The 26747-nt window shown below is 41.0% G+C and overlaps 1 protein-coding gene across 13 annotated transcripts in view; it reads right to left on the bottom strand.

Moving 5' to 3' along the window:
- Positions 1-26747, bottom strand: part of Magi1 (membrane associated guanylate kinase, WW and PDZ domain containing 1) — a 609686-nt gene that overhangs the window by 69620 nt on the left and 513319 nt on the right. For all 13 annotated transcript variants that reach the window (XM_038317854.2, XM_038317858.2, XM_038317862.2 and 10 more), the window contains 5 exons: positions 15816-15873; positions 11939-12048; positions 9796-9888; positions 3129-3311; positions 1466-2086 (listed from right to left, as the gene is read on the bottom strand). In XM_038317854.2, coding sequence (XP_038173782.1) covers positions 1466-2086; positions 3129-3311; positions 9796-9888; positions 11939-12048; positions 15816-15873 — 1065 coding nt within the window. The remainder of the gene's footprint in view (positions 1-1465; positions 2087-3128; positions 3312-9795; positions 9889-11938; positions 12049-15815; positions 15874-26747) is intronic.

Genomic DNA, 26747 nt, shown 5'->3' with positions numbered 1-26747 from the left:
TGGTAAAGATCAGATGAGAAATGCACACATGTATAAGAGCACATTCACTGGTTTGTCTACATGAACCAAAGTCACTTGGAACCAAAAGAGACCTCAAAATGTACTGGAGTGTTGAGCCAAGTCAGTCTGCACAATGGTTTTAAATTTTAGACAGGGTGTCACTATGTATTTGTGGCTTTCCTAGAACTCACAAAGATCCACCTGCCTCTGCCTACCAAGTGCTGTAATTAAAGGTGTGCGCCATCACACTAGGCCTGCACAATGGTTTTGATGAACTCAGAAGAACACGTTAACCAACTCAACATTGTGCTATGTTCTGGATTTCCTCTAATGACCCTAATCACTTTGATCACACAATACACAGTTTGAAGTGAGCACCTGTGTTACAAGGAAACCACATTTCATAACTGATCCTTTCCAAGGGCTCAACTGTAAGTATGAAATGTTGTTCTGGGGAGGACTGGGGGAACCATCAATGAGCTACAAGTAGTTACAAGTTCACAGTCCAGGAGCGAGACATTTCAATACTGAGTATTTTTTAATTTGAAATTAACAACTACTGGGAGTGTGGATGAGGAAGAAAATGGGAGGCTTAGGGAAGGAGAAAGAAAGAAGGAAGCTTAATGTTGAGAGGAAGATGATGCGAGTTCTACAGCATCACTCTGAAAGGAGTCAGATGTGCTAAACGCTAGGGCTAATGGACGACAATGCGCAGATGTGCGTGCTGGCTTATTATGTTCCCGGGAAAGGGAAAGAAAGACAATGAAAGTATGAAATAAGGGCTCAGGACAATAGGTAATAATGCCGACAGTGAGAAATACAATCACAGTCCCGGTGGATACAGGAGAAATGCTGTAGACGTGCCAGGGGTTAATTCAGACAGCAAGACAGATAACTCCCTAGGGAGAAAACTGTGAGAAACTGAGCCAGGGAACGCGAAAGGTCCCGAGGCAGGAAAGGACACAGCCAGTGTGGTTATAATCCAGAGGAACAGCAGAACAGCAGTAAGAACTGAGGCCGGGAGAGAGGCCTCAGGGGCACACGGTTCAGCATCTGCAGCCAGGGCCAGGAGTCTTACGAGAAAAATCTTCCTTGCTTTTAAGAGACAAATCTTACTTATTTTTAAAAGACACAGGATCTGCTTGACAGAATCACTCTAATTCGGTGTATGCAAAATAATATAGAAACTTGATTGTGAAGCGTGTTCAAAGCAACCCACACATATGTGCCAAGTATTTTCAGGTAACTAAGTGAAAGTGATCTAGACCTGGGGGTGTGGCCTGCTGGCACACTGCTTGCCTACCATGCTGAAGGCCCGGGGTTCAACTTTCAGTGTCTCAAAAAGGAGAAAAAGAACAACAAATCTTTAACTGAAGAAACAAAACACGGCCGGGTAGTTGAAGACTAGTAAGCCAACCGACGCACCTCAGATTCCAAAAGCAAAGAACAAAATCGACCTACGTACCTCCTCGCTGCACCAACAGTGTGACCTCACTTCCCTTTGGACACTCGATCAGCATGTCCACGACTTGGTTGTGCGTCAGGGCCTGCACGTTCTTCTTATTCACTTCCACGATAAGATCCCCTTCCTTGAGGCCCCTGCAGCGGGGACTGTCAACAATCTGTTTCACTCTTTGGCCGCCCCCACCGGGACTATCTGCAATGGTAAAGCCAAAGCCCATTGGCCCTTTGACTATGTGAACAGTTATCAGCTCCGGCTGCGTGGCTATAGAAGAAGCCAAAGAGACCGTGTCATTGGGATAACCATAAGAACTGTTGGAAGTCACGTCGGCAGGGCTGCTTGGCCTGGCATCCTTCATGCTGCTGACTTTGCCTGTTTTACTACTGTGGCTTGCTGGTGAATCATAGGTCTCTTGTCCATTAACAATAATTGGTTCTTTGTCCAAAATGGCCACCGAGGTCACTAAACTTGTATTGGGGTCATCCGGGTCAAAAGGCAATGGATAACCTCTGCAGAGTTCAAGGTCCACACTGGCACCAATAGGAATGGACTGAAAGATTTTTACAACTTGAGCATGTGTGTGTCCCAAAACACAGGTGTCATTCACGCTGACAATCACATCCCCTGTAAGAGGCAAGAGTATGGAGGTCAAACACCAGCACCAAAAAATGTTGCGACAGTCACATTCTCCTAATGTTTAGAGCCTACCACCTGAGATTCGTCACTACAGGCCTGTTTGGAGCCAAAGATGCTTGAAAGAGGAACTCTATTTTATTCCTCCAGAGAACTCCGCATAGACGATGTTCTTCACACACGAGAAGTAGCATCCTTACTTCTGCATATCCTGGTTACTATGGATAAGAAACCAACCCTAGGAGAAGTTGATGCACACTGACCTTGTTAAACCATATGTGACTTCCCAGTCACCTCTCTCTTCTTCTCCTGACTTTGCTACTCTAGTCCAAGCCCGTGTGCCCTTGTCACATTCTTATAACCTAGTCTGCTCACTGTGCCTCGTGCTAAACATTATCTTTGGGCTGCTGTTTACTTTTGAGGGCCCTGTGTCACATCTGACTCATCTTTTGTGTTTAGGGAGGCAGTTTCAGAGTCAAAGGCTCAGTCTGCAGCTCCATAGCTATTACAAACGAGTACTGTTAGACCCGGATTAAACTCATCTTACACGAACGTATATGCTTTCCTCTTGCTGACCAATCTTTTCAGAAATTCTAGTTCTTCTTTACCTTCAATATGTATCTGAATAAAACAGAGTGAAGGTGGAGTAACCACCTGCTAAAACCAGATTGGCTATTTTAACTGATGATAAACTTTTCTTTTAGCATCTAGTGTCTTCTGGGCTAAATGACAATATAATAATCACTGAAAGAACACTGGAATCCTAACTTTAGAATTCATTTATTCAAATGGATCTACATTTTTAGTAAATTACTGCTTTACTATATGCAACAGCACTGCAACAGGTTTCTAAAGTCAAAGAAGTTTCAAAGGTTTTCATCTGGACTGGGGGTAGGGGGAGCTGTAAGAGAGGGATCTAGCTCATTGCAAGGCATATAAAGGACTCACAGAGAAATCATGATGCTGTCTGGCCTTGTTCAGATGTGGGCAGAGGCCTCACCACATGGAACGTGCTATGGCCATGTGAACTCACCTGTCTCCATCTTGCCATCCAGGGCAGCGGGACCATCTAGGACGAGGCTCTTGATCTGCAGAAATTCATCAGGTTCGTCCCCTCCGACCACTGTGAAGCCAAAGCCACGACTGCTTTTCCGTAGCTTCGTGTGAATGAATTTGCCTTTCAACTCAGAAGGGTTTCTTGTAAAAAAAGGTTTGCCTGGTTTAGATTAGAAGGAGAGGAACACAAGGAAATTCACTGTGAGTATACCTGTGAATGAGCCAAGGATGCTCTAAGACAATGCAGACAGCTGTTCAAGAGCATGGCTTGAGGCTACGGATACAGATGGGGCCTCTTTGGGACCAGAGAGATGACTAGGCTCTTCCTGGGTACCCAAGTTTGGTTTTTAGCATCACATCAGGTAGTTTACAACTGCTGTAAGTCCAACTCTAGGGAATCTGACAGCCTCTTCTGTTCCCTATGGGCACCTACACATACATGAAGTATACATACATGCACACACACACACACACACACACACACACACAAATACATTTTAAAACTCTTTTCTTGATTGCAGGAATAAGGGTGCTCCTGTACAGTCTGTTTAGGAGGTGGATGTCATAGCATATTGTCATACATAGAGAATATCTTTCTTTCAAGATAGGGTTTCATGTAACCCAAGCTAGCCTCCAGCCTCTTATACAGACACAGTTGACTTTGAACTTCTATCTTCCTGCCTCCACCTCCCACATGCTAGCTTAGAGGTGTGCAGTACAGGAATCCAAACTAGTGTGTCGGAAACACAGGGCATTCTCTTAGTTACAGCTCAGTCTCAGGCATGTCATCTTCCAGGTTAAAAAGAAGAGGAAAGAAGACAAAAAATGACATTCTCCCTGAATTACAGCCTGGTTTACAGCTACTGGGCAGCCACAGCCTCCTTAAAGGAAGCAGCTGGTCTCTGCTTTGCACCATGGTTTTCTTTACTATTTTGCAGTGTTTACTATAATGTGCTACCCTGGACATGGCTTCTATGCATAGGACCAACTGAACAGAAACTTTAGTTTTAGTTTTTAACCACACTGTTGGTCAGAAGATTACAAGAGATGCTCTTAAACCATTCAGGCTATTGGCAGTGACCTTGACTGACTCCCAGAACATTAAGGTAGGTCCCTACTGCTGGAGACAACACTTGCTTTGGTCACAGGACTTGAAAGAATGGATCTGGAAGGGCCCTGGAAGGGCCCTCTCTGAGGACTGCCTTTCAGAGTATCTGAAGGTGCTATGCAAACTGCCAAGGGAGACAAGTGGTCACTAATCCTGCCTAGCTGTGAAGCCTATGACACAACAGTGACTACCCTGGCAAGAAATCCCCAACGGTGGGATGGTGGCACTTTTGACTTGTGTCTATTGAACAAACTGTCTTTTTGGATTTAAGACACATTCAATAGGAGGAATCCATGCCTGCTACTGTCACCTACCCAACTTCCTAATGGCTAATTAGATCACAGACCCTGAAGGAGAACCCACCGTTGTTATCTTCCTAAGTCAATAATTTATAACTATATTCTAGATACTTATCCTTATGTACAGAGAAAGTACAATTCTTTCCACTCACCAATTTTAGCCACAGATTAAGACTATTACAGAAATCAAATTCACAACTGGTCAAAATGCAGGGAATAAATGACCATGGGATTCCTAGCTCTAACAGATATATCTACAACACAACCTCTATACTCAGGGTTCAGTGACTATCAGGGAAGAGGAGCAGAGATGACCAAGAACCCTGATGCTGATGAGTGCTTTCGGTTTATGGCAGTAAGTTACACTTGTGAAATCTCAACAATATGGTTGCCTAAACAAGATGGACACATTGACAACACCAGCTAAAATGCAAATGTGATACAGGAAATCCTGAAAGGCCTACAGGCAATCAATGGTTGTAGAGAGAAGTGGGGGAGAGGAAATAGAAGGGGCAGGAAAAGAAAGGCTCAGTGTTCTTCAAGTACAAGCTCTTGGTAAGTTATCCAATCCCAAATCGTCAGTCTTTTAAACAAGTGTACATATAAGTAACACTAAATGGACTCAATAGGTTGTATCTATGTGTGTATAAATGTAATAATAATAATAATAACAATAATAATAATAATATAAAAAGAAGAAGAGGTCATGAATTTGAGAGGTAGTTGGGGACATGGGAGGAAATGAAAGGGGACAAGGGAGGCGGAATGGAAATGATTTAGATAGAATACTCATGTATGACAATCTCAAAATAAAATTAAACAAAAAGGTAACATTTCATAACTAATTCACAAAATAGTATTCGGGCCTCACTAAGTCCTTCTCTGTATCCAAGAAGCTCGTTGGAATTTCTCGGGTTATCCCAAGCAGCAGCCATTTGTCTCATCCCTAATTTCATTTGCTCTATTCTGCCCTTGCTATACCCTCCTCATCTGCTCTACTTCTTTTCTATCGAAATACATTCTTTTAAGAGGGAGAAAAAGAAGCTACCCCATGCCTCTGCACTTAGCAGCCTTGGCAGCCAGTTAGAAAAGTTATTTTTGGTTAGCTATAACTAAAAGGCTTAAAAAGGTCTCTGGGCACACACACAAATTTTAATTGCATATTTTAAAAAGTCTCTGGCTCTTACAAAGAAGGCTCCTTCAAATTGGCTATAGTCAGAGGTCTGCTCACAAACCTCTCCAGTGCAGTCAGTCCAAGGCTTATTGGAAACTCAACAAATGACAGCCCTGGAACTGTGGTTAAAGAGAGGCAAGATTTGGCAGGATTTGCCAGGCACAGTCATTTGCCAAAGTGTGGGGAGAAGGATGGCTCCTCTAGCAAAGACTTCTGGGAGACAGCTCCCAGGACAATTACCGGGTGAAAAGTCGAAGACAGTGAAAATGGACTCCAAAATTCACTTTGGGCTATGAAAGTCAAGTGGCCTAGGTCTTACAGAAGAGCCTGACAGGACTCTAGAGAGCTTGAGGGGTACACATTTTAGCTGTGCAGAGACCTCAAAAGCTACTGACTTCTCAGTGAGACTTTCATGGACGACATTATTAAATGGTGCAATGTCTCTGCAATATTTCCAGGCCCCCCTTCCCGCTTTATTTTTGTCCTGAGAGTTGACTGCTTTAACACAATATACATCTCACTGACTGGGTTGGTTTCCTGTGCCCATGCTGAAGAAGCACTACTCATGCACTAGACTCAGTAGACTACACGCTCCAGGGAGACTCCCTTGCAGATTCAGGGCTTAGAATCTGAGTACTGTGATACGTAGGAGGTGCTCTAACACTTTCTGTCTAAGGACTGAATGGCTAAAGAAGGACACAATGAACAGATTCAGCAAGATCCTGAGAGTACTGAAAAGAAGTGACCAGGTATTGGTACCTTTGCTTTTTATTATGGGCAAAGTTAGAAAACGTGAAAATGCACCACATAGCTTATCTGAATTTTAACTACAGAGACAACCTCAGAATTTTGTATTAATGCACATTTTATTATGTTTTAGGTATGGGTGGTTCATGAGTTGGAAATTTTCTTCCACAAGAAGGGAGATTTGAAACTCTTGGTTGCTGCTCTGTGGTCTACGCCTTCTGTTGAGACACTAACTTCTTGGTTGTGTATCTGCAAACTCATCCGAATGTCTATTAAAAACATACTCATATTAGTGCTTACCGATGAGCACTGAATGAGGATCTTTTGGGTTGGGTTCAGAACTCTGCCCTTGAACTACCCTTAAGTATTCTCTGCCAGGTCAGAACTACTCTAGGCTGTGGTACTTGGATTCTTTACACTGGAAGCTTCTACCATCACTTAGTGCAGCACTGGGAATACTGAGCATTTACATCGCTCTATATGGTAGCCACTACACCATGTAAGGAGATATCAAAGTCTTGACATAAGACTAATGACCAAAAATTTTCAATTTTTATTTTTTTCAGTTGCAGCTAATTTAAACCTAAATGATAATATGTGACCAGTGACACTGTACTAAATAGTAGAGCTTAACCCATGAAATAAAGCACCCCACAAAAGTAAAATGATAAAAAGTTGTGAGTCAGAAGTTCAGTGATTCCTAATGACAATGGCATTTATATATACTTTGTGGCAAGCCTCTCTTTCTATTTGAGTGTGGTACATCGAAAGAGAAACAGAGATGGTACCAATTTCACATAAGGGTTATTAAGAACAACCAAAATGGATCATGGGCATGAAGGGCTTAGAGGGGGAACCTGGTATGCAATATGGTTCAATAAATGAGTCATCATCAAGCTGGAAGATGGGTCCAGTGGGAAGAAGAAGCTACAGAAGTCCATCCCTAAACCCAATCTGGAAGCTGGAGAGTTTGTCCAAGAACATCTACAAAATGAGCAGTTGCTGGGAAGTAAAGTCAGTCATGGGAGAATTTGCTTTAAAAATTAACCACCAAGTCAAGTCACAAGATGGCTTCTTGATCTACCATCACAACTAGATAATGTGTGAGTGGCAGGCTGGTAACCTGGTCATAAATCATGAGACTAAAGTCTAAAAGTTTATTACACTCCCAGCTTAGAGAGACCGGGTATCAGTGTGTTTCTTTGGTGTTAGTTATACTCCAAAGACTGTGTGAACAGGATGAGGCTCAACAGGAAGGGCTCACTGTAGGTCAGCTATGAGAATGGCTAAATCTGTGGAGAATTCAGTGGACCTGAACTGTCTCAGTTCACTGTCAGGTTCAACAGGACTAAAGAAGAAAAAGAAAAAGAATCAAAAGTCCATGAGTATGGCTCAGTAGTCGAGCAGCTGCCTGAGACACCATGGGTCTGGGCATAATGGTTCTCGCCTTTAATACTAGCACAGAGGAAGCAGACAAGAGGATCTCTATGAGTCTGAGGCCAGCCTAGTGTATGCAGCTAGTTCCAAGCCATCCAGAGCTATACAGTAAGAACAGGCCTCAAACAAACGAAACCAAAAAAGCAAGGAGACTCTGAGATGAAACACACGGACAAAGGCCATGTGTAGTCTTAGTTGTGCTTTAAGCACATGGTAATCCTTGTCCTGTACCTTTCAATTTTTAGTGTATTTCATCTCTTAAAACAATTCTTTTTAAAGCACACGAGCCAACACTCCACAAAAATGTACACATGTATGCATATATACACACTGTTTCATTCAATAATACTGTAATTTCAACAGAACATACCTACCAAGGGGTTCTACATGATTGATTGGGGATTAATAAAACAAACAAACTCCTAGTCTCATGCCTCTATGGATTTAAAGCTTAATGAAGAAGCATCAATGAACACTAATTACACCGTTAAGTTCCATAAATGACAAGCGCGGGAAAGTGAAGAGTGAATGACAGGAAGCAAGAGTAAGTCAAAGAGTGGGAGGACAAGACAGCGGCACAGAGGTCCGAGTCTATGTAACTCTTTAAAGTGGTCTATGGTGTGGCTGGTTCAGGGCATTTCAGTGAGGCTGGCACAACTCTATTACTATGAGAGAAGTGAATCAAGACGATGTGAGCCAAAGAAGGGATCTTCTATTCCAAGAAATGCTGAGGACACTACAGTAATGATGGTATTAATTAAGTTATTATAGACTACAGTCTATCTTTAGGAAACCATTATCACAATAAAATATAGTTGTGTTCTCAAAGATATTAATAATGATCTAATGATGACATCAACTACCAGAGACAACTTCCCACTGGTTTCATGGCTCCGTACTACCAACATTCCATAGTTCCGCAACACTACCCAATGTAGTTCTACTTTTCTTATTTGAAAAGAAAAAAAAAAAACCCAAAACAAAATAAGCAACCCCAGACAAGCTGCCTCTCTTCCATCACCGAAGAGTAATAAGGCCTGACTATGAAGGCTCAAGAACCGAAATTTTGAATGATCCTTTCTAACAGGCTACACTTATAAATAAAAGTAAGACCCATGTAAATGCTGTAGGACACACCAAAGCAAAACAGCAGCAGGGAAGGACTTTTAAGATAAAGTTATTTACACTTAGAAGAAAATACTACTCAAAAGCCAATGTGTTGCCTGGAACCTCAAAATATCGAACACCCAGTTTAAAAACTACTGTGGTCTCTGAATCACTCATTCCCAACCCTGGGATGGTTCTGCTCCTGAGGGGCATCTAACAACATCTGGGCATCTTTCAGATTATCATGGTACCAGCAGGAGGTGGGTATATGCTCCTGAAGTCAAGTGGATGGGGATCCCGCTTAAGTGAGTGCTGAAGACAGTCTCCTTTACAAAGAGTCGTCTAGCCAGAACTGTCGAGAGCACTGAAGCTTAGGAATCACCAAACCTCATTTTTATTTTTTTTCTTTGGTTTTTTGAAACAGGGTTTCTTCTCTGTGTCACAGCCCAAGCTGTCCTGGAACTAGTTCTCACAGACCAGGCTGGTGTCACAGAGACCTGCCTCTGCCTCCCAAAGGGCTAGGAGTAGAGGCGTGAGCCACCAATGCCCGGCTGCAAACTTCATTTTTAAAATGAGACTTTAGGACTAGCAAGATAGCTTGGCAAAACTCTACTTTGACCTCCACGTGTGTTATGTGGCAAGAACCACACACACACACACACACACACACACACACACACACACACACACACACACACTCTCAATGTAATGAAGAAATTAAACAGTGAGACGCTAGAGCTCCAACTACCATGCAATCAAAACGCCACATTACCCTGAAGTGGAGCTTCCCTGGCTGGCTCCGGATTGCTCTGGGCATGGGAGGGAGCGACAGGAGGCACAAGGGACGCATGATCTTCTGTCCATTCTACAAGAAAGAAAAGAAGCTGTTTCCGGGGTTGTCTCTCAACAGCTGCACCATTTATCTTCTCAGTAAAAGCCAGAGCAGTGAACCAATAGCAGGTGCTGAGCAAGAGAAGCAGCCGACCGACCTCCCTTTGTGGGGAAGATGGCAAGATCTTTCTCTCACGTCTGATCTTCAGGTAAGGAAATATGAAAATAACTGGTAAAAACTCAACTTTAGAGGCTTTAAGTGAAAACAAGGGTTTTTTTGTATTGTTTCCTTCTTTTTTCTTCCTTCCTTCCTTTCTTTTTGTCTTTCTGTCTTTCTTTTTTTTTTTTTTTTGTAGTAGTATAAATCCACCTGAATGTAGCAACATATGAAAGAACCTTCTACAGGCTCAATGAGGGGTGGGCTGGTCTGCTGAACCTGCCTGTCCCGCATGGTGAGTTGGATGAAAATACATGCATGACACCATTTTGCTGAGATGCAAACTTCCGTTGTCTCTGAAGCCCAAAGGGAAGCCACTGCCAGAATCCCAAGTCTAATCTCATGAACGTTAGAGGCCAAGGGCCACCTTGCAGTGAATGACCCTGGAGGTAGACCGCAGTCACCTTCCCTCAGCTGAATGCACCCATGGCTCAAAACACATTTTCTGAGACTACTATGTTTTATCATCTCAAGAAAAAATAAATTAAAGCTATTCTTAAATTAAAAAGGAGACTAAGGCAGACAATTTTCAGCTGGCAAGCAGGCTCCCTCTCCACAGCACATCGTTAAGGGTAGCAGGTGTAAACCATGGCTTATCAGCTAAATTGAGCTCAACGGCTACGTCTGTATAAACACAAGGCATGAACATCTTTCACATTTTTAAAGGCTTAAAATTGAGTATTTTCTGCTACATGAAAATTATGAGATTCACATTAGTGCTCATGAATGAAGCTTTATTGACCCACAGATATACCTATTATATTCGCTGTTTTCATATTATAAAGGTGAGTAGTTATTATGGGAACTAAATGTCTCATTAATTCTAAAACATTTGTGATATGGCCACTTATAGAAACATTTGGTTAGCCCTATAGTCCAAGGTCTTTATTTGATTATGTTCAAGGGCTAGGAGTGTGGTTCAGAGTTGGTGTTTGGCATGCATGATGTTCTGATTTCAATTTCCAGCACCATATAGATTTAATTGAATATATGCATATATATATATATTATATTCAGTATTGTAGGAACATAAGTGTTATACTTCATATTCACATAATTGATAATCATACATTATACTTTGAGGGTATAAAGGTATCATTTAAAAACTGTAATGAAAATTAGGAAAAATTCTAAGTATTAATAAATAAATGGTTATGTATTAGTAGAAACACTCATTAAATGACACATTAATCAGCTATTTAAACTATGGGTTAACTATAATAAACCTTCAAGCAGGTTTAAGAAACAAAAAGTGGAAAAAAAAAACCCCAACAAGTTGCTCAAATATACCTGGGATATATTTATCTCCAAATTTATCTTGTTTTTACTATATGCAATTTGTATATACCAGAAAATTTCCGCACAGTGACCATCTGAGAATGGGCTGGGGCAGGCACTGGGAATTGTAATGCTGAACTCTGTTCCTGGGTTGTTTTCATTTCTATAACAAATATGAATTCATATCTTCCTAGAAGCACTCAGGATTACCAGCTCTGATCCCTCTGTGCAGGGTTTCCAATATGACAAAAAGGAGTCCAGTGCCCAGAAGCTCCTCTGGAAGTCAGAATGCTACAGGGGCACTGGATTTAGACAAGGATTGCCATGCAAATATTGCAGGGGACCCAAATTTCCTCACCGCCCAGCCAGCTCTGTGGGCTAAGCTCCTTCCTAAGGCACAGCTTAGGTCTGAGTGCCAGTGCAGGGGTGCCCCCTTCAGCAGCATGCTCCACTGTGCTGTGGGAGGAGGGGCAGCTAAAGGAGGAGAAAGTCAGGCATCAAGGCCAGCTCTGACCACACGGGGGTGTCAGTGCCTAGGTTTCGCCTCACATTCCCAGTCCAGGCAAAAGCCTCCAGCAAAGAAGCCAACCTTCTGGCTGTGGTGGTTGAGGCTGCTGCTGCTGCTGCTGCTGTTCAAGCTGTTTCTTCCTTTTGGCTTCTAGGACTGGGTTTTCATATTGTGTCTTCCTGTTGATGTGGCTGGGAAGAAAGGAAAGCAGTGTTCAGGTAGGAAATACTCATTCCAGCAGCTAAAGGCTGAGAAAGCAAGCCCTTCGGTTGGAATGGAGCAACACAGAGGGTCTGGCGTGGATATGCAGATAAGAGGCAATAAACACGGTTTCCATTACTGGCTGCTCATGTGCACTAAGAACTAGGGTGTCAGTCGGGAATGCATCTTATTAGAAATTCCTAGCAAATGTCCTAAGGCAAATTGTTCTCTTATTCGTGCAGCAGAAATTCCTTGTTTATAGGGGACATGTTCTGAGACCCTCAGTGGATACCGGAGCCCAGGATAACATCCAGTCCTATATAAACTGTAATTTCCCTCGGCATCTGTACACACCTACGGCGAAGTTTAATTTACAAAACAATCGCAGGAAAAGACTAACAACAACAATTTACCAGAGCCTCCAGCAGTTTCCACAGGTCATTTCTTTTCTTTCCTAAACCACTTAAAGAACTTCTTCCCCACGGCTTCAGCATGTTCAAACTGCCTCTGTGCTCTGGGTTCACCATGAAGTAAAGCAAGGGGCATGAGAACACAGCATATGATACTGTGCAGCTGGCCTGGTGACTGAGATGGCCATCAATTGATTACTAGGCAGGCAGTGTAGAAAGCATGGATACGCCAGACATGCCTCATGACCTGATCTTCACTGGAGCAGCCAGGACGGAGAACTGGTCATGCCCAGAATCACACTCAACTACATATAGTTACTTCAAAACTTGCCCATGTAACCTTTCTCCCCAACCAACGGTTGACCTTGAGTAGGTGAGATCACAGAAGCACACCCTGTACATAGGGACATGGTTGCGATGGCATTTTATGGGGAAGGGAGGCAACCTCTGACAGTATGAGCTAGCATGCTCACTCAGCTATGGCTGCTTCTGAATTCTAGGACTTGAGCCAGTGACTCTACCCAAAATTCCAACCTATCACCTGAGATGAGAGGTACTTAAATTCAGAAATACATGCGGAATTAATTAAGATTAAACTGGGGCTTTGAAGTGATCTCTGGCACACAATGGTAGAACTCTTGAATGGCTTCAAACAGCAGGGTCTATAGAAGCCTAAGAATAAAGTTAAAAGAACTCCACTAACATATTTCAACTATGTTAATTGACTGACGAAGAGGAAAGCCTGAAATTACAGCCTGTAAACAGACTACAGACACGCCATATCTGGGCTGCCCATGCATGCTTCAGCATCGCCAGGGCAGAACTTTCATTTTTTTCACTCAAACAAAGATATTCCATAGATATTGCCAAACTAAGCAAATGTGATGTGTTCACAGTGACAAAAGCCTAGACATTTTAGATGACTATGTAACTAATAAGGCCAGGGTGCACACACAGACACAAACAGACACAAACAGACACAGACAGACAGACAGATACACACATGCATGCATCACTTTTGAATGACAGCCTTATTTACTTTGTATTTATGCTAAGTATACATAAACGTACATATAGAGATGCTTTCATATGTATGTATGTACATACTTTTTAAGCCAAAATAGCAGTTCATCGGATGCTTGGGGACATCCCTATTATATTATTATTTAAAACATCAAGTATCTCTTTTGAAATTCAGACTTAATTTTCAAAAAAGGGTTTATCATGTCTACTTCCAATATCCAGGAGGATAACTATAATTGGGAACTTGGGGGCGGGGTGGTATGGGGGTAAGGGGAGATGGGGAGAGAAAAGTATGAAGGGGAGGATGGGGAGAGCTTGGGGGAATGGGATGCTTGGGATATAGGAAGGGTGGATGTGGGAGCAGGGAAGCATATATCTTAATTAAGGGAGCCATTTTAGGGTTGGCAGAGACTTGACTCTAGAGGGGTTCCCAGGTATCCAGGGAGATGCCCCCAGCTAGTTCCTTGGGCAGCTGAGGAGAGGGAGCCAGAAATAGCCAGATCCTATAGCCATACTGATGAATATCTTGCATATCAACATAGAACCTTCATCTGGCGATGGATGGAGATAGAGACAGAGCACCGGACTGAGCTCCCAAGGTCCAAATAAGGAGCAAAAGGAGGGAGATCATGAGCAAGGAAGTCAGGACAACGAGGGGTGCACCCACCCACCGAGACGGTGGGGCTGATCTAATCGGAGCTCACCAAGGCTAGCTGGACTGGGACGGAAAAAACAAGGGATAAAACTGGACTCCTTGAACATGGCAGACAATGAGGGCAGCTGAGAAGCCAAGGACAATGGCACTGGGTTTTGATTCTACTACATATACTGGCTTTGAGGGGGCCTAGCCTGTTTGGATGCTCACCTTCCTAGACCTGGATGGAGGGGGGAGGACCTTGGACTTCCCACAGGGCAAGGAACCCTTATGGCTCTTCGGACAGGAGAGGGAGGAGGAGTGGAGGAGGGGAGGGGGAGGCAAATGGGAGGCGGGGAGGAGGCAGAAATTTTTAATAAGAAAGAAAGAAATAAAAGGGTTTATCAAGTAGGGTGGGCAGATTATCTTTAATTCTTATTAAAAGGATATTTGCCTCATGATTCCTTTGGACTAGGCATTAAAAGATGCAGAACCAGACCTGAGTAAGTTATCATCTTATCCCCCAGGGCCAGGTTTCTTTTCCATTAAAGCAGTGCCCAGCCGCTTCCTTTCTTCCTAAATGCACAAGGCAGCTGAGTACCAAAGAAAGCACAGGCTCACCTGGCAGAAGACTCTCTATTCACCTGTATAAAAGAGCTTCAGAGCTCAGAGATGAAATGTACTTTATTAGGGTCAATAAAAATGGCTTTGCTTGTGTCTCTGATGACGATACTTCTCTTTCTGTTCTGCAGAGGGAAGCATGACTTGTACTGGCCAAGGGCACTTCCTTTACTGAACTCCTATAATTGCTTCACAATAAAATGCTGGCATCTTATTGAGGCCTGACATTTTTGCATAATATGCTCCTATTATAGGGGCATTATACAAGTGACTTTTTATTGCCAGCAACATGAGAAAGAGAAAGAAGGCCTTTTATCTTCACCATGGCAGGAAGGATAATGGTGATACAAAATTTATATGGCACTTGTCTCATTCAAAGGAACTGTATTAGTTATCTCTCATTTTGCTCAGAGGAAAAGATACGCTTTTATATGTTTTCAGTAATCCTACCTCTTGGTTATTTTTAAAATTTACTTCCAGTATCCTGCTAATCAATGGTTTAGTAAAATGGCAAAGGGCATGTCCAACGGCAGAATAAAGCCCATAGTGAAGAGATGACACCAAGAGGCGAGACTCCTGGGGACAGACCACGGGGACAGATTAACAGGTCCTGCATCTCATCCCGGTTTCCCTTCTCTTCTTACTCTTGGTAACATTTCATAAATTATTAAGATGTGTCTAACCCTTTTAGAAAGGCAGAATGAATAAATAAGTAATCACTGCGACGTTCAGATAGGCATGAAAAAAGTAGGACAGTAAGGCCCCTCTGAGAACGCACAGCTCTGCTATGGGCTCTCCCATATCCTGGCCTTCCACAAACACTCACAGAGCACCCGCCATGCACACTGGGTCTCGGCAATGTGGAAGCTAACAAAAGTCACATGGACTGACATCCTTCCTGAAGTTCTTCAGAGTCAGTGATGACTAAATCACTAAATTCTTCCTATTTTCATTATAAGATCATTACGATACTTTGAAACTTGTAGCAATGCCAAGATATGTTCCACACCATGCACATAAGTGCACAGTAGTGTAAAAACTGGTATGTGCATTATCCACGGGCACTTACTCTACATAGTAGACACCGTAGACAGGGTCTTCGATCTTTTCCCAGCCAGCAGGCAGCTCTGAAAAACAAAAGAACATCAGAACAAGAAGAGCTTATTCTTGAAGACCCGGGAGCTCAACAACTGACTTATTCAAAGGGGAGTGATGCTTATGAACACCTTGAACCCAATTAAAACTGTATATTCTACCACAAAGAAGAATGCATTCTTTTTATTTTGCTCAGTGTACCTTTCCACATGAAAAAAAAAAAAACAATTCTTTATCTACTGGTATTTTACTTAAGAAAATAAAACTTAATAAAATGCATTCCCAGCTGCCTCCATTATCAGCCAACTATTTAAATTAGATTTTAATAGAAACACTTAAAACTTGCCCTGAATGGCTACCTCTTTACCTTAGTATCTATAGTTTGCTCATTGTTTCCCAGACTACCTGGCCACATAAGCAAAAACACATAAAACAACTTTCTTTTCATTTTCGACTCAATGGTCTTATTTTGCTTTCCTTGAAGGAAAATTAAACATACATCTTATTTTCTCCTTGTTCTTATTTAACACTACTGAGTGAATGAAAATGATGGGGAGCTGGGCACCTGACACACACACACTCGAATACTCCGAGATTCTTCTATGTGGGTCAGTCTGTCTTTCCAGAACTTGATTTATGAAGACAACATAGACAGTGTTGTGTGTGAGCGAGTATTATTTTTTGGATGGCCCCCTAGTGAGGGGTGTCGCAATTTTTACCGTTCACTGCTGGAACACTGGGATTGTAGGCATGGGCCAACATAGCTGACTATGTTATCTTTTCAACGCGACGGTGACAGGGGGATGGCGCTAGCTAAACAGTGAACTCTGCCTCCTACAGTTTCACATCAAAGTTGGAAATTCATTTATTAACGAGGCTCCTGAGGAATCTGTTACAGCAAAGCCAACTGCACTAGGCCTGTTTAACTTAAGAGAAAGTAGACAACCTAGGTCGCATCTGTGGTCATCAAACAGTCCTGTCAGACAGAGCAGCAATTACTCAAGGAGGATTAAAGCTCCGCCCATCTGTGTAACTAAGGCAAACTTGGGTAATGCTATCCTGTGAAGTGAATCATTAGTCCTAGAAATCTCTAGTCCGAGGGTTTGAATTGAACACTACAAACACTAGAAGTGTCACTTATTTTGAAACAGTTTTGTTTTTAATTCAAAGAACTGTGTAGTAACTATTTTCTTAATTTATTTTTTGAGATGTTAATACAGTTACCAACACCATTTTCCCATCCCTTTCCTCCTCCAAAAACTCCCATACCACCTCTCCTTGTCTCGTGCAAATACCACAGCTCTTTTCTCAATGGTTGTTAAATTCACACACATACACACACACACACACACACACACACACACACCCCTAAATATAACCTGCTTAGTCTGCCTAATGTTATATGCATGCATGTTTACAGGGCTGACCATCTGGCACCGAGTGACCATTTAGTGTGTGCTTCACTGAGGAATATTATTTCTTCTGCTGAGAGCATTCCTTAGCTGCCTGTGGTTCTCTGTGTGGGGCTAAGGTTTCGTGGCTCCTTCGACCCATCCACTTTGACATGTCTAATGTTGTCCTGGTCCAGCTCATGTTTAGATAGGCATGTTGATGAGACATTCCTAGGAGACACAGTCTCATAACAAACTCCGAGACCCTCTGGGTCTTTCTTACAATCGTTCCACCCTTTGCACAATGGTCCCCGAGCCTTAGGATTTGTTTTGTAGATGTATCTATCCACTGGGACAAGGGCAAACAATCAGCATTTTGACTGGTTGTGATTTCCTTAAAGAAGTTTCCATCTGCTGCAACGAAAAGTTTCTTTGATGTCTGAAGATTTTGAGCTAGAAGAAAGGAAGGAAGGAAGGAAGGAAGGAGAGAGAGAGAGAGAGAGAGAGAGAGAGAGAGAGAGAGAGGGAGAGCGAGCGCAAGCGACATTTGACTTTTTGGGTCTAAGCTACCTCATTTAATATAATCGTTTCTAGTTTCATCATTTACCTGCAAAGTTCATGATTTGAGTTTTATTTACAGCTGACTAGTATTCGATAGTGTGTCTGTAATACATCTTCATTAGTCATTCATAGGGTGCCAGGCATTTAGGTGGTTTCTATTTCCTGCCTAATGTGACTGGAATAGCAATGAACATGGCTACGAGTCCTTTGGGCATATGCCAAGGAATGGTATAGCTGGATCATATGATAGATTCACTTTTTAGCTTTTTGAGACTTCTTCACACTGGTTCTCATAGTGGCAGCTCCAGATTACAATTCTACCAAAAGTGAATGAGGGGTCCTTTTCCCCTCGCGCCTCTAGCATTTGCTGTTAATTGTTTTGTTAAACTTTGCCATTCTGGGAGGGGTAAGATAAAAATCTCAAAGTTGTATCAATTTTCATTTCCCTAACTGCTAGGAATGATGAACTTTTTTTTGAGGCATTTCTTGTCCATAATTTCCTTCTTCTTCTACTGAGAACTCTCTGTTCGGGTTCTAGGCGTGTTATATATATATGTATATATATATGTATATATATACATACATACATATATATACACATACATACATACATATTCTGGATATTAATCCACTTAGATATTTATCTGATAAAAGTCTCTCACGTCCTATGGACTTCCTCTTCACCCAGTTGATTCATTCTTTAGTTTTCTGAAGTCCTACTTGTCAACTATTCATCTTTTTGGGGGGCAAACAGTCTGATTCAGTAAGTCCTTTCTCACCCCTATATTATGTAGTGGTACTCCCCATGTTTCTACTAGCAGTTTCCTTTTTTCTGGTTAAGGCTTTGATCCATTTGGAGTCAGTTTCTCTGCAAAGTAGTAGGCACAGTTTTAATTTAATCTTCTGCATGTGTGTGTCCAGTTTTCCTAGCATCATTTGTTGAAATTCTATTCTCCAGCTTATGTTTGGTAATCTTGTCAATTATTAAATGATTGGAGTTGTGTGTACTCATGTCTGGGTCTTCAATTTGTTCCATGATCTACATGTCTGTTTTACTGCCAATACTACATTGTTTTTATTGCCATGATTCATAATATATCTTAAGAAATGGTATGGTAATCCATCCAGCATTTTTCTTTTTGCTCAGGATTGTTTTGGCTATCTGAGATCTGTTGGGGTTCCACATGAATTTTAAATTTTTTATTTCTATTTCTGTGAAGAATGAGATGAGGATTTTCATGGGGATTATACTGAACCTGTAAACAGCTATTGGTATAAGTATTATGTTCACAATATTAATTCTGCCAATTCATGATCATGGACCGTCTATCCATTCTCTAGTGTTTATCTCTTTCTTTAGAAGTTTTTACTGTAGAGGTCTTTTACTTCTGTGGTTAGGATTATTCCTAGAGATTTTGTTTTCTTTGAGGCTATTGCAGATGGGATGTGGGTATATAGAAAAGTTATTTATTTATGCAAATCGATTCTATATCTTCTCACACTATTGAATTTGTTTATCATTTCTGGAAGTTTTCAGGCAGAATTTGGGGAATCTCGAATGTGCAGTGTTATAGCATCTACATACATATGCAGTGTCATCCTATCTACAAACAGGGGTAGACAGACTTCTTCACCTATTTGTATAGCTTAGTTTCCTTTTCCTGTCCTATGACTCCAGCTAGTACTGCCAGCTCAATAAAAAAAAAAAAAATGTGTAAAGATAGTGTTTTGTTCCTGACATCAGTGAAACTGATCCAAGATTACCTGCGGGCTTCTCATATATAGTTTTTATTATAATAAGGCACAATCCCTCTAGTCTCACATTCTCTAAAACTTTTATTATGAATGAATGTAGAATTTTGCCAAAGGCTTTTTCTTCATCTATTGAGATTATCATGTGATTTTTGTCTTTAAGTCCATCTATGTAGTTTATCATATTTATTGACCTTTGTATGTTCAATGCTCTATGCATTTCAGGGATAAAGCAAACTTGGTTATGGTGTATAATCTTTTGGATGTATGTCGGTATTTTGTTTGCAAGTATTATACTGAGCATTCTTGAATCTATGGTTCAGAGATACTGGCCTTTTTTTTTTTTTTTTTTTTTTTTTTTTTTTTTTTTTTTTTTTTTTTTTTTTTTTTTTTTTTTTTTGGTTGTGTGTCTTTATCTGGTTTTGGTATTGGAGCAATGCTGACTCTGGAAGTGCTCCTTCTGTTTCTGGTTTTCTTTTCTCTTTTTTATTGTAGTAACTTATGGAGGCTTGGCTGTAGATCTTCCTTCGATTAATGGAAGAATTCTGTGACTTCACTTGGCCCTGGACTTTTTTTTTTTTTAATTTGAAGGCTTTTTATTAGTATATCAAGTTCCTCATTTGCCTTACTTCTCTGTGGGTTGTTGATTTCTTCTTGATTTAATCCTGGTGGTTTGGCTAGATTTAGAAATTAATTTCTTTTACATTTTGCAGCTTAACAAAGTGCAGGTTTTTAAAGTATTCTCTTATAATATTGTGAATTTCTTGGTGTCTTTTGTAACGCTTTTCCTATTTGTTTCTGAATCTTTTAATTTGGGTCCTCTCTGCTCTTTCTTTTGGTGAGTTTGCCAATTGTCTGTCAATTTTATTTATCTTCTCAAAAAACCAGCTCTTAGATTTGTCAATTCTTTATAGTGTTTCTATTTCATTAATTTTTTCCTCTGATTTTTGTTATTTTTTGCTGGTGACTGGTGTGATGGCTCTTCTTGGATGTCAACTTGACTGTATCTGGAGTAAACTACAATCCAGAAATGGAGAGCACACCTGTGAGAGATTTTCCTTGGTTTGAAGCAGGCGAATGCAATTCTCTAGTCTTAATCAAAAGATACACCTTTGATTCAGAGCTTGGGGTGAGAAGACACATTCTTTTGATGATCTGATCTTGAGGTAAGAAGACACACCTTTAACCTGGCCCACACCTTCTGCTGGAAGCCTATATAAGGACATGGAAGAAGATGGAAGAAGAAAGCTATTGCTATTTGCCTGCTTGCCCACACCTTGCTAGGACAGCCACTCCTTCACTGGCATTAGAGCCTACTTCTTTGGGATTCCAGCATGTTCAGAAGACCAGATGAACCACCCAGCCTAGTGGGACTGAACAACTACTAAATTCTTGGACTTTCTATTCTCAGCCAGCCATTATTGGATTAGCTGGACTGCAGCTCTAAGTCATTCCAATAAATTACACATATATAATATATTCATTTCATTATACATATACATATATATACATATATAATGAGAGAGATTCATTTCATAAGTTCTGTGACTCTAGAGAACCCTGACTAATAACAACTGGGTTTGATTTGGCTTGCTTTTGTGGTTTCCAAATTTTTGAGTTACTTTGTTAAGCCATTTATTTGTGCTCTTTTTCTTTCTTCTGTTTGACTTTTTTCTTTTGTTTTGTTTATGAAGATGGGATTTCTCTGTATAGTCTTGGCTGTCCTGAAACTCGTTATGTAGACTTGAACTCACAGAGATCTGCATGCCTTTGTCTACTAGTGCTGGAATTAAAGGTGCGTGCCACCATCGCCTGGCCCTTCTTTTTCATTTTTATTTTTTTATTACTTTAAAAATAATACCAATCAAAATTCCTACTTCCTCCCTCCCACTTCCCTCCCGCTCCCCCCACACCCCTTCTCCCCCCCCCCCCAAGTCCTAAGAGAGGGCAAGGCACGCTGCCCTGTGGGAAGTCCAAGGCTCTCCCCACTACATCCAGGATGAGCAAGGTATGCATCCAAAGAGAACCGGATCCCAAAAAGCCAGTACACGCAGTAGAGACAAATCCAGTGCTATTGTCATTGGCCCCTCAGTCTGCCCCAAATGTCAACCCATTCAGAGGGCCCAGTCTGATCCCATGATCATTCATAACCAGTCCAGCTGAAGTTGGTGAGCTCCCATTAGCTCAGACACACTGTCTCAGTGGGTGAACCCCTCCCTCGTGGTCCTGACTGCCTTGTTCATATTCTCATTTTTAAATGTAGGCACTAGGAGCTAAAGATTTCCCTACTAGTACTGCATTCAATGTGTCCCAGAGGTTTTGTTGTGTTTTCATTTCCATTTAGTTGAAGAAAAACTGTATTTCTTTGTTTTCTTCTTTGACCCAATAATGCTTCAGAAATGAGTTGTTTAGTTTCTATGAATTTGTATATTTACTAGAGATTTATTTGTTGTCCATTTTAAAGTTTTATCTTGTGATCAGATGCAATACATGGAGTGATTTCAATCTTTTTGATTTGTAAAGATTTTTTTTGTGTGTCTTGAGATGTGGTATGTTTTAGAAATGCTTCCATATGCTGCTGAATAAATCTGAATTCTTTGGTGTTTGAGAGGAGTATTCTGCAGATAATCATTAAGTCCATTTGGTGTTAATAATTGGTCCAATTAATTCTGGTGTTTCTCCATTTATATTTTTGTCTGGATGACTCATCTAGTAGAGAAACTGGGTATTGAAATCACCTACTATTACTAGATGGATCCTAATCAGCGTCTTTAAATCAAGCAGTGTAATTTTTTTCATGAAATTTGGTGACCAGAATTTGGAGCATACATCTTTAGGATTTTAATGTCGTCTTGGTTAACTGTTAGCTCAATTAGGATGAAGTGTCTCCATTTCTTTGATTATTTTTACTTTCAAGTTTGAGTGTCTCGTGTCAGATGCTAGTGCAAAGACATCTGATTGCTTCCTGCTCCCATCTGATTAGAGCACTTTGGTGTCTATCTTTAAAGTTAAGACGTATTCCTCCTGGAGAACCGATTTTCTGTCTTGCTCCTTTCATTCAGGTTGTGTCTTTTGCTTGGAGAATTGAGGCCACTGACATTTAAAGTTATCAACTGAAATGTATGTTAACTGCAGTTGTCCTGTTGTTGATTTTAGGTGGTGGTGTGTTCTCAGTGGTGCTCTGTGCTTTAATAATTATGGTTTCCTATGTCTTCCCACAGTGTCTCTGCTATGCTTAGTCCTTTGTTCATTAGAAAATATTGTTTCCTGTTTCTTCTTTAGGTTTAAATTATTGGTTGTAAACTTTTAAAATAATTGTTTATATAGCAGAAGGCTTTTCTTTCAACTTCAATTACAGAGGGTAGTTTTGTTGGGTATATTATTGCATGCTGGCAATAACAGACATTTAGGGCTTGGAATGGATTGCTCCAGGCTCTTCTGGCTTTCAGAGTTTCTATTGCAAAATCTGCTGTTATTCTGTTAAGTTTCCATTTATATATGATTTGTATTTTTTCTCTTGGAACTTTTAGTCCACTTTTTTTGTTATGTCTACTTAGTGTTTTAATTATGATATGTTGGGGATTTTCAAATATTGACAGTTTTGTCAGCAAAGGGTTCTCACATGTTACGAACAGTCACAGAGTGTAGTGGAGTCATGAATGTGCACACAAGCACTTGCAATCTAATTACTTGAAGTTCATGTTCTGTTCAAATTTGGCTGCACATCCAGAGACACTGATTTTATGGCATTTGCCACACAGGTTATGTCTGCAAACAAAGCCCCCCCCCCACTTCTTCTTAAAAAGCACTTAGTAGATTTTAAGATGTCTCTGAGTTTAGGAGACAATATCATCAAAACACATGCTATAACATAGTCCTTGTTTGTAATATCAGATTTTAAAGACTGAGATCAATCAAATGCCTGGGAACCAGTTTCCTTACAAAGCTGAAAATTACAATTTCAATAAAACTGAAGCAGGGAAACATTTTCAAAGAGTTGAGAAATTGAAGGTTAAAAATGCAAATGCCTGTAGACTCCTGGGGTAGAAGAATGGATGGGAGTGAGGGATAGTACCACCCATTCAACCAGACCTCCTACCAAAACCTAAAATCAGATACTTGATCTGATTAACATAAAGAAAATGGTAGAGATATGCCCTTGATTGTCTTAATTTGGCAAACATTAACAGAACCATGACCATTTGCCTGTGGATATATTAGATACCAGGAACACAGGGGACATGAACACATCAGTACCTGGGCTTCGGTGGAGGTACAAAGAAGATACAAGAAACCAGCCCTGACTTGACTCCTATATCATTAGCAACTTGACATCCTGGAGTTGAGAAATTCGGCCAGTCAGTTGGCTTTTCTGAGCATGGGGGCCTGGGGTCAAGTTCGATTAGCAAGCACTCTGTGTACACACACACACACACACACACACACACACACACACACACACACACAAATTAAACATTTCTAAAACAGATAAACCAATTCTATAAATTTTTGAATTTTTTAAGCTAAAACTCACTTTGAAATGAAAAGACAGATTTCTCACTTCCAATGTGGTAATTAACTTAATAACAGGAATTAGTCTCCGAATGCTTAAAATAGAAATAGGTCATCAATTAAAAAAAAAAAAAGCGGGGGGGGGGAGCTGTTTGACTTAGAATTTGCCATTTAGTTCTGGAAAATGAAAAAGGGCAGAAAATATTTAACAGAGAAACTGATTCCATTACGTCTTAGGCAAACACTCCTGAAGACACACTGCCTGTGCCTACAGATGGGTGACAGACAGGCAAGACTCTTCAGCCTGCTATGGGGATTAGAGAGAGCTGAGATCCTTCAAGCATCACTCAGATCTGGGACTGTAATTTAGGGTCCACATTGGCGCTGTGGCCCTGTGGACTCTGCTTGGTTAATAAACATCTCTGAACACACCTTGCCCTGGCTCACCTGAATGAAGATGCTTGTAAAACGCAGACAAAGCACACAGCCCATAGCCAGGGCCTGGCAGTAATGCACAGAAGAGCCAGGATGGTTGTCTACCCTTGTGTGCTTGCTTTTCCACCCTCGGAGCAAATGTTGATTAGTCAAATGTTCTGCATGTGGGAAAGCTGTCAGAGGGCTTTACTTTAAGTCTCTATTTTCCTTAATTGATTTTACTACCTGAATACTTCCCTACTAGATCAAAGGAAGGTTCTGTGGGTGTTTGTTTTTTAATTCTAAAGACACATTTATAATATGGTGACAGAATCTGCAAACCCAATGCAAAATGGAGCTACTAACCCAGCTCACATAATAGAGTTCAGAAACAACTCTATAATCAAGTGACCCGTATCCAATACCCATAGTGACTGCCTATGCCCCCCAGAGGCAGGCTAGAGATTCCCTGTGGCATACGGACTCCTACTGTTCACTGAAAACCTGACAGGTACTTTTGTGAAAAAAATAGATTACATTTATTAAGAAAATGGACAGTGGACTTGTCAACAGAATCTGAAGTAAATGCAGTAGGGCAATCACAAATGTGGCAAACACTGCGTGTGCACACCACTCTTACACAACAGAAGTGTGCCAACAAAAACTGGGTGGCATGCATACACTACCCATGAGAACATATTTGATACGTGGGTGACTGCTTTAGAATGGAACACATTCAACTCATCTATGATGAAGGGAAGAGTATTGTAAGGTACTGGTCAGCCCCGTAAGAGGCCAGGTAATACAGAAAGCTTCACTACAGCACCAACATGTGCTAATCACCAAAACAAGTTCTCACAAGTCTTCTCAGAAGCATGAAGAGAGTTCTCCTTTCAATGTGATTTGCAAATGTATGTGTGTGTGTGCATGTACATGTTCATGCATGTGAAGGCGTGTGTGGGCATTATGGGGAGGCTCATGCTACTGTGAGCATGGAGCAGGCAGAGGAGTGGGTTTCTTCCCTCCACCTTTATGTGGATTCCAGAGACTGAAACTCTGTGAGGCTTCTGCAGTAAGTTATAAGCCATTCTCCAGCCACAACCGTGTTTTGTGAGACAGGGATCTCTCATCCATTTGGAACTTGCCAGTTAGACTAGTCCCACCTACCTCTATCCTCAGCACTGGGATTTTAAGTGTTAAGCTAAGCTTTTTTTTTTAAAAAAAGGTTAAAGGTCCCTGTGCTGCCAGACGCACACATTACCAACTGAAGCATCACTCCAGCCCCTGACTTAGATGTATTTAAAAGTGGAAAGGAAGGTGAGCCAGGTTGACGTGTCACAGAGTCAGCAAATAAGCCAGAAGAGTGAGTACATGTCAGGGAGTCAGTTCAGTAGGAAAGTTAGGCAGTCTGCTTCATTCCAGAGACAGCCCCAAACTATCTCCAAGCATCAGGTGGGGCCACATCATTAGAACACAAATAGTGTCTTCAATGCTAAGGGCGAGTTCTAACAATACCATAGTTAACAATGGGGAAATTACAAACCTCTTTCCTCAAATGCCAACACTCAAACTTCCTTAGAAGCAATGAAGCGTGTGCTACCACACACAGCTCTGTATGTTATCTCCACCGGCCACCTAGAACCACAGGTCGGTCACCCACATATTTTATTCAGGTGGAAGCAAAGGCTGAAATGAGTTCAATAAATGGGCACTACTTCTGTCTTTTTCAATGACGCTACCTAATATTCGAGGTTGATAATTTTTTAAAATAGAACTGGTTTGGATTATATTATCACGCAAAGCAAACCTCAAGCCATTCCCATCACAACAATCACAGGACAGTTTACTAAACAACTTAAAAACAGGCCCTAGGTAGTTATCGTCCGTTACTGATGTATTTGTTAGTTGTAAGAGAATATCTTCCAAATGTTGATAAAAATGAAGCTAAATTTTATACCATAGCACTAGTCAACCAATATTATATGTATGTAGAGAAACCAAAAGCAAATGAGAGTAATCAATATAAAACACATTCGCATTACTAGGAATTAAGACAATTTAAAAACGCAAGTAGATTCAGTAATCTTGGGAGACTCCACTCACACTGATGTCAAACGATCTTCTACTTAAAACAGGTAAGTGTGGGTCAATTTTCAATAAGCCAACACTTTCTCTTGAAATTTACATGAAGGTACTGTGATGTTTTAAATGGACTGCAATTAATTTCAAAACTATTCAAGTCTCAATATTATCACACCACAGGGAATATAATGCAA

The sequence above is a fragment of the Arvicola amphibius genome, chromosome 2, assembly GCF_903992535.2.
Source record: "Arvicola amphibius chromosome 2, mArvAmp1.2, whole genome shotgun sequence".
Classification (NCBI taxonomy): Eukaryota; Metazoa; Chordata; class Mammalia; order Rodentia; family Cricetidae; genus Arvicola; species Arvicola amphibius.
Note: the sequence above shows the minus strand (reverse complement) of the source record. Positions and strands in the feature narration are given on the sequence as shown.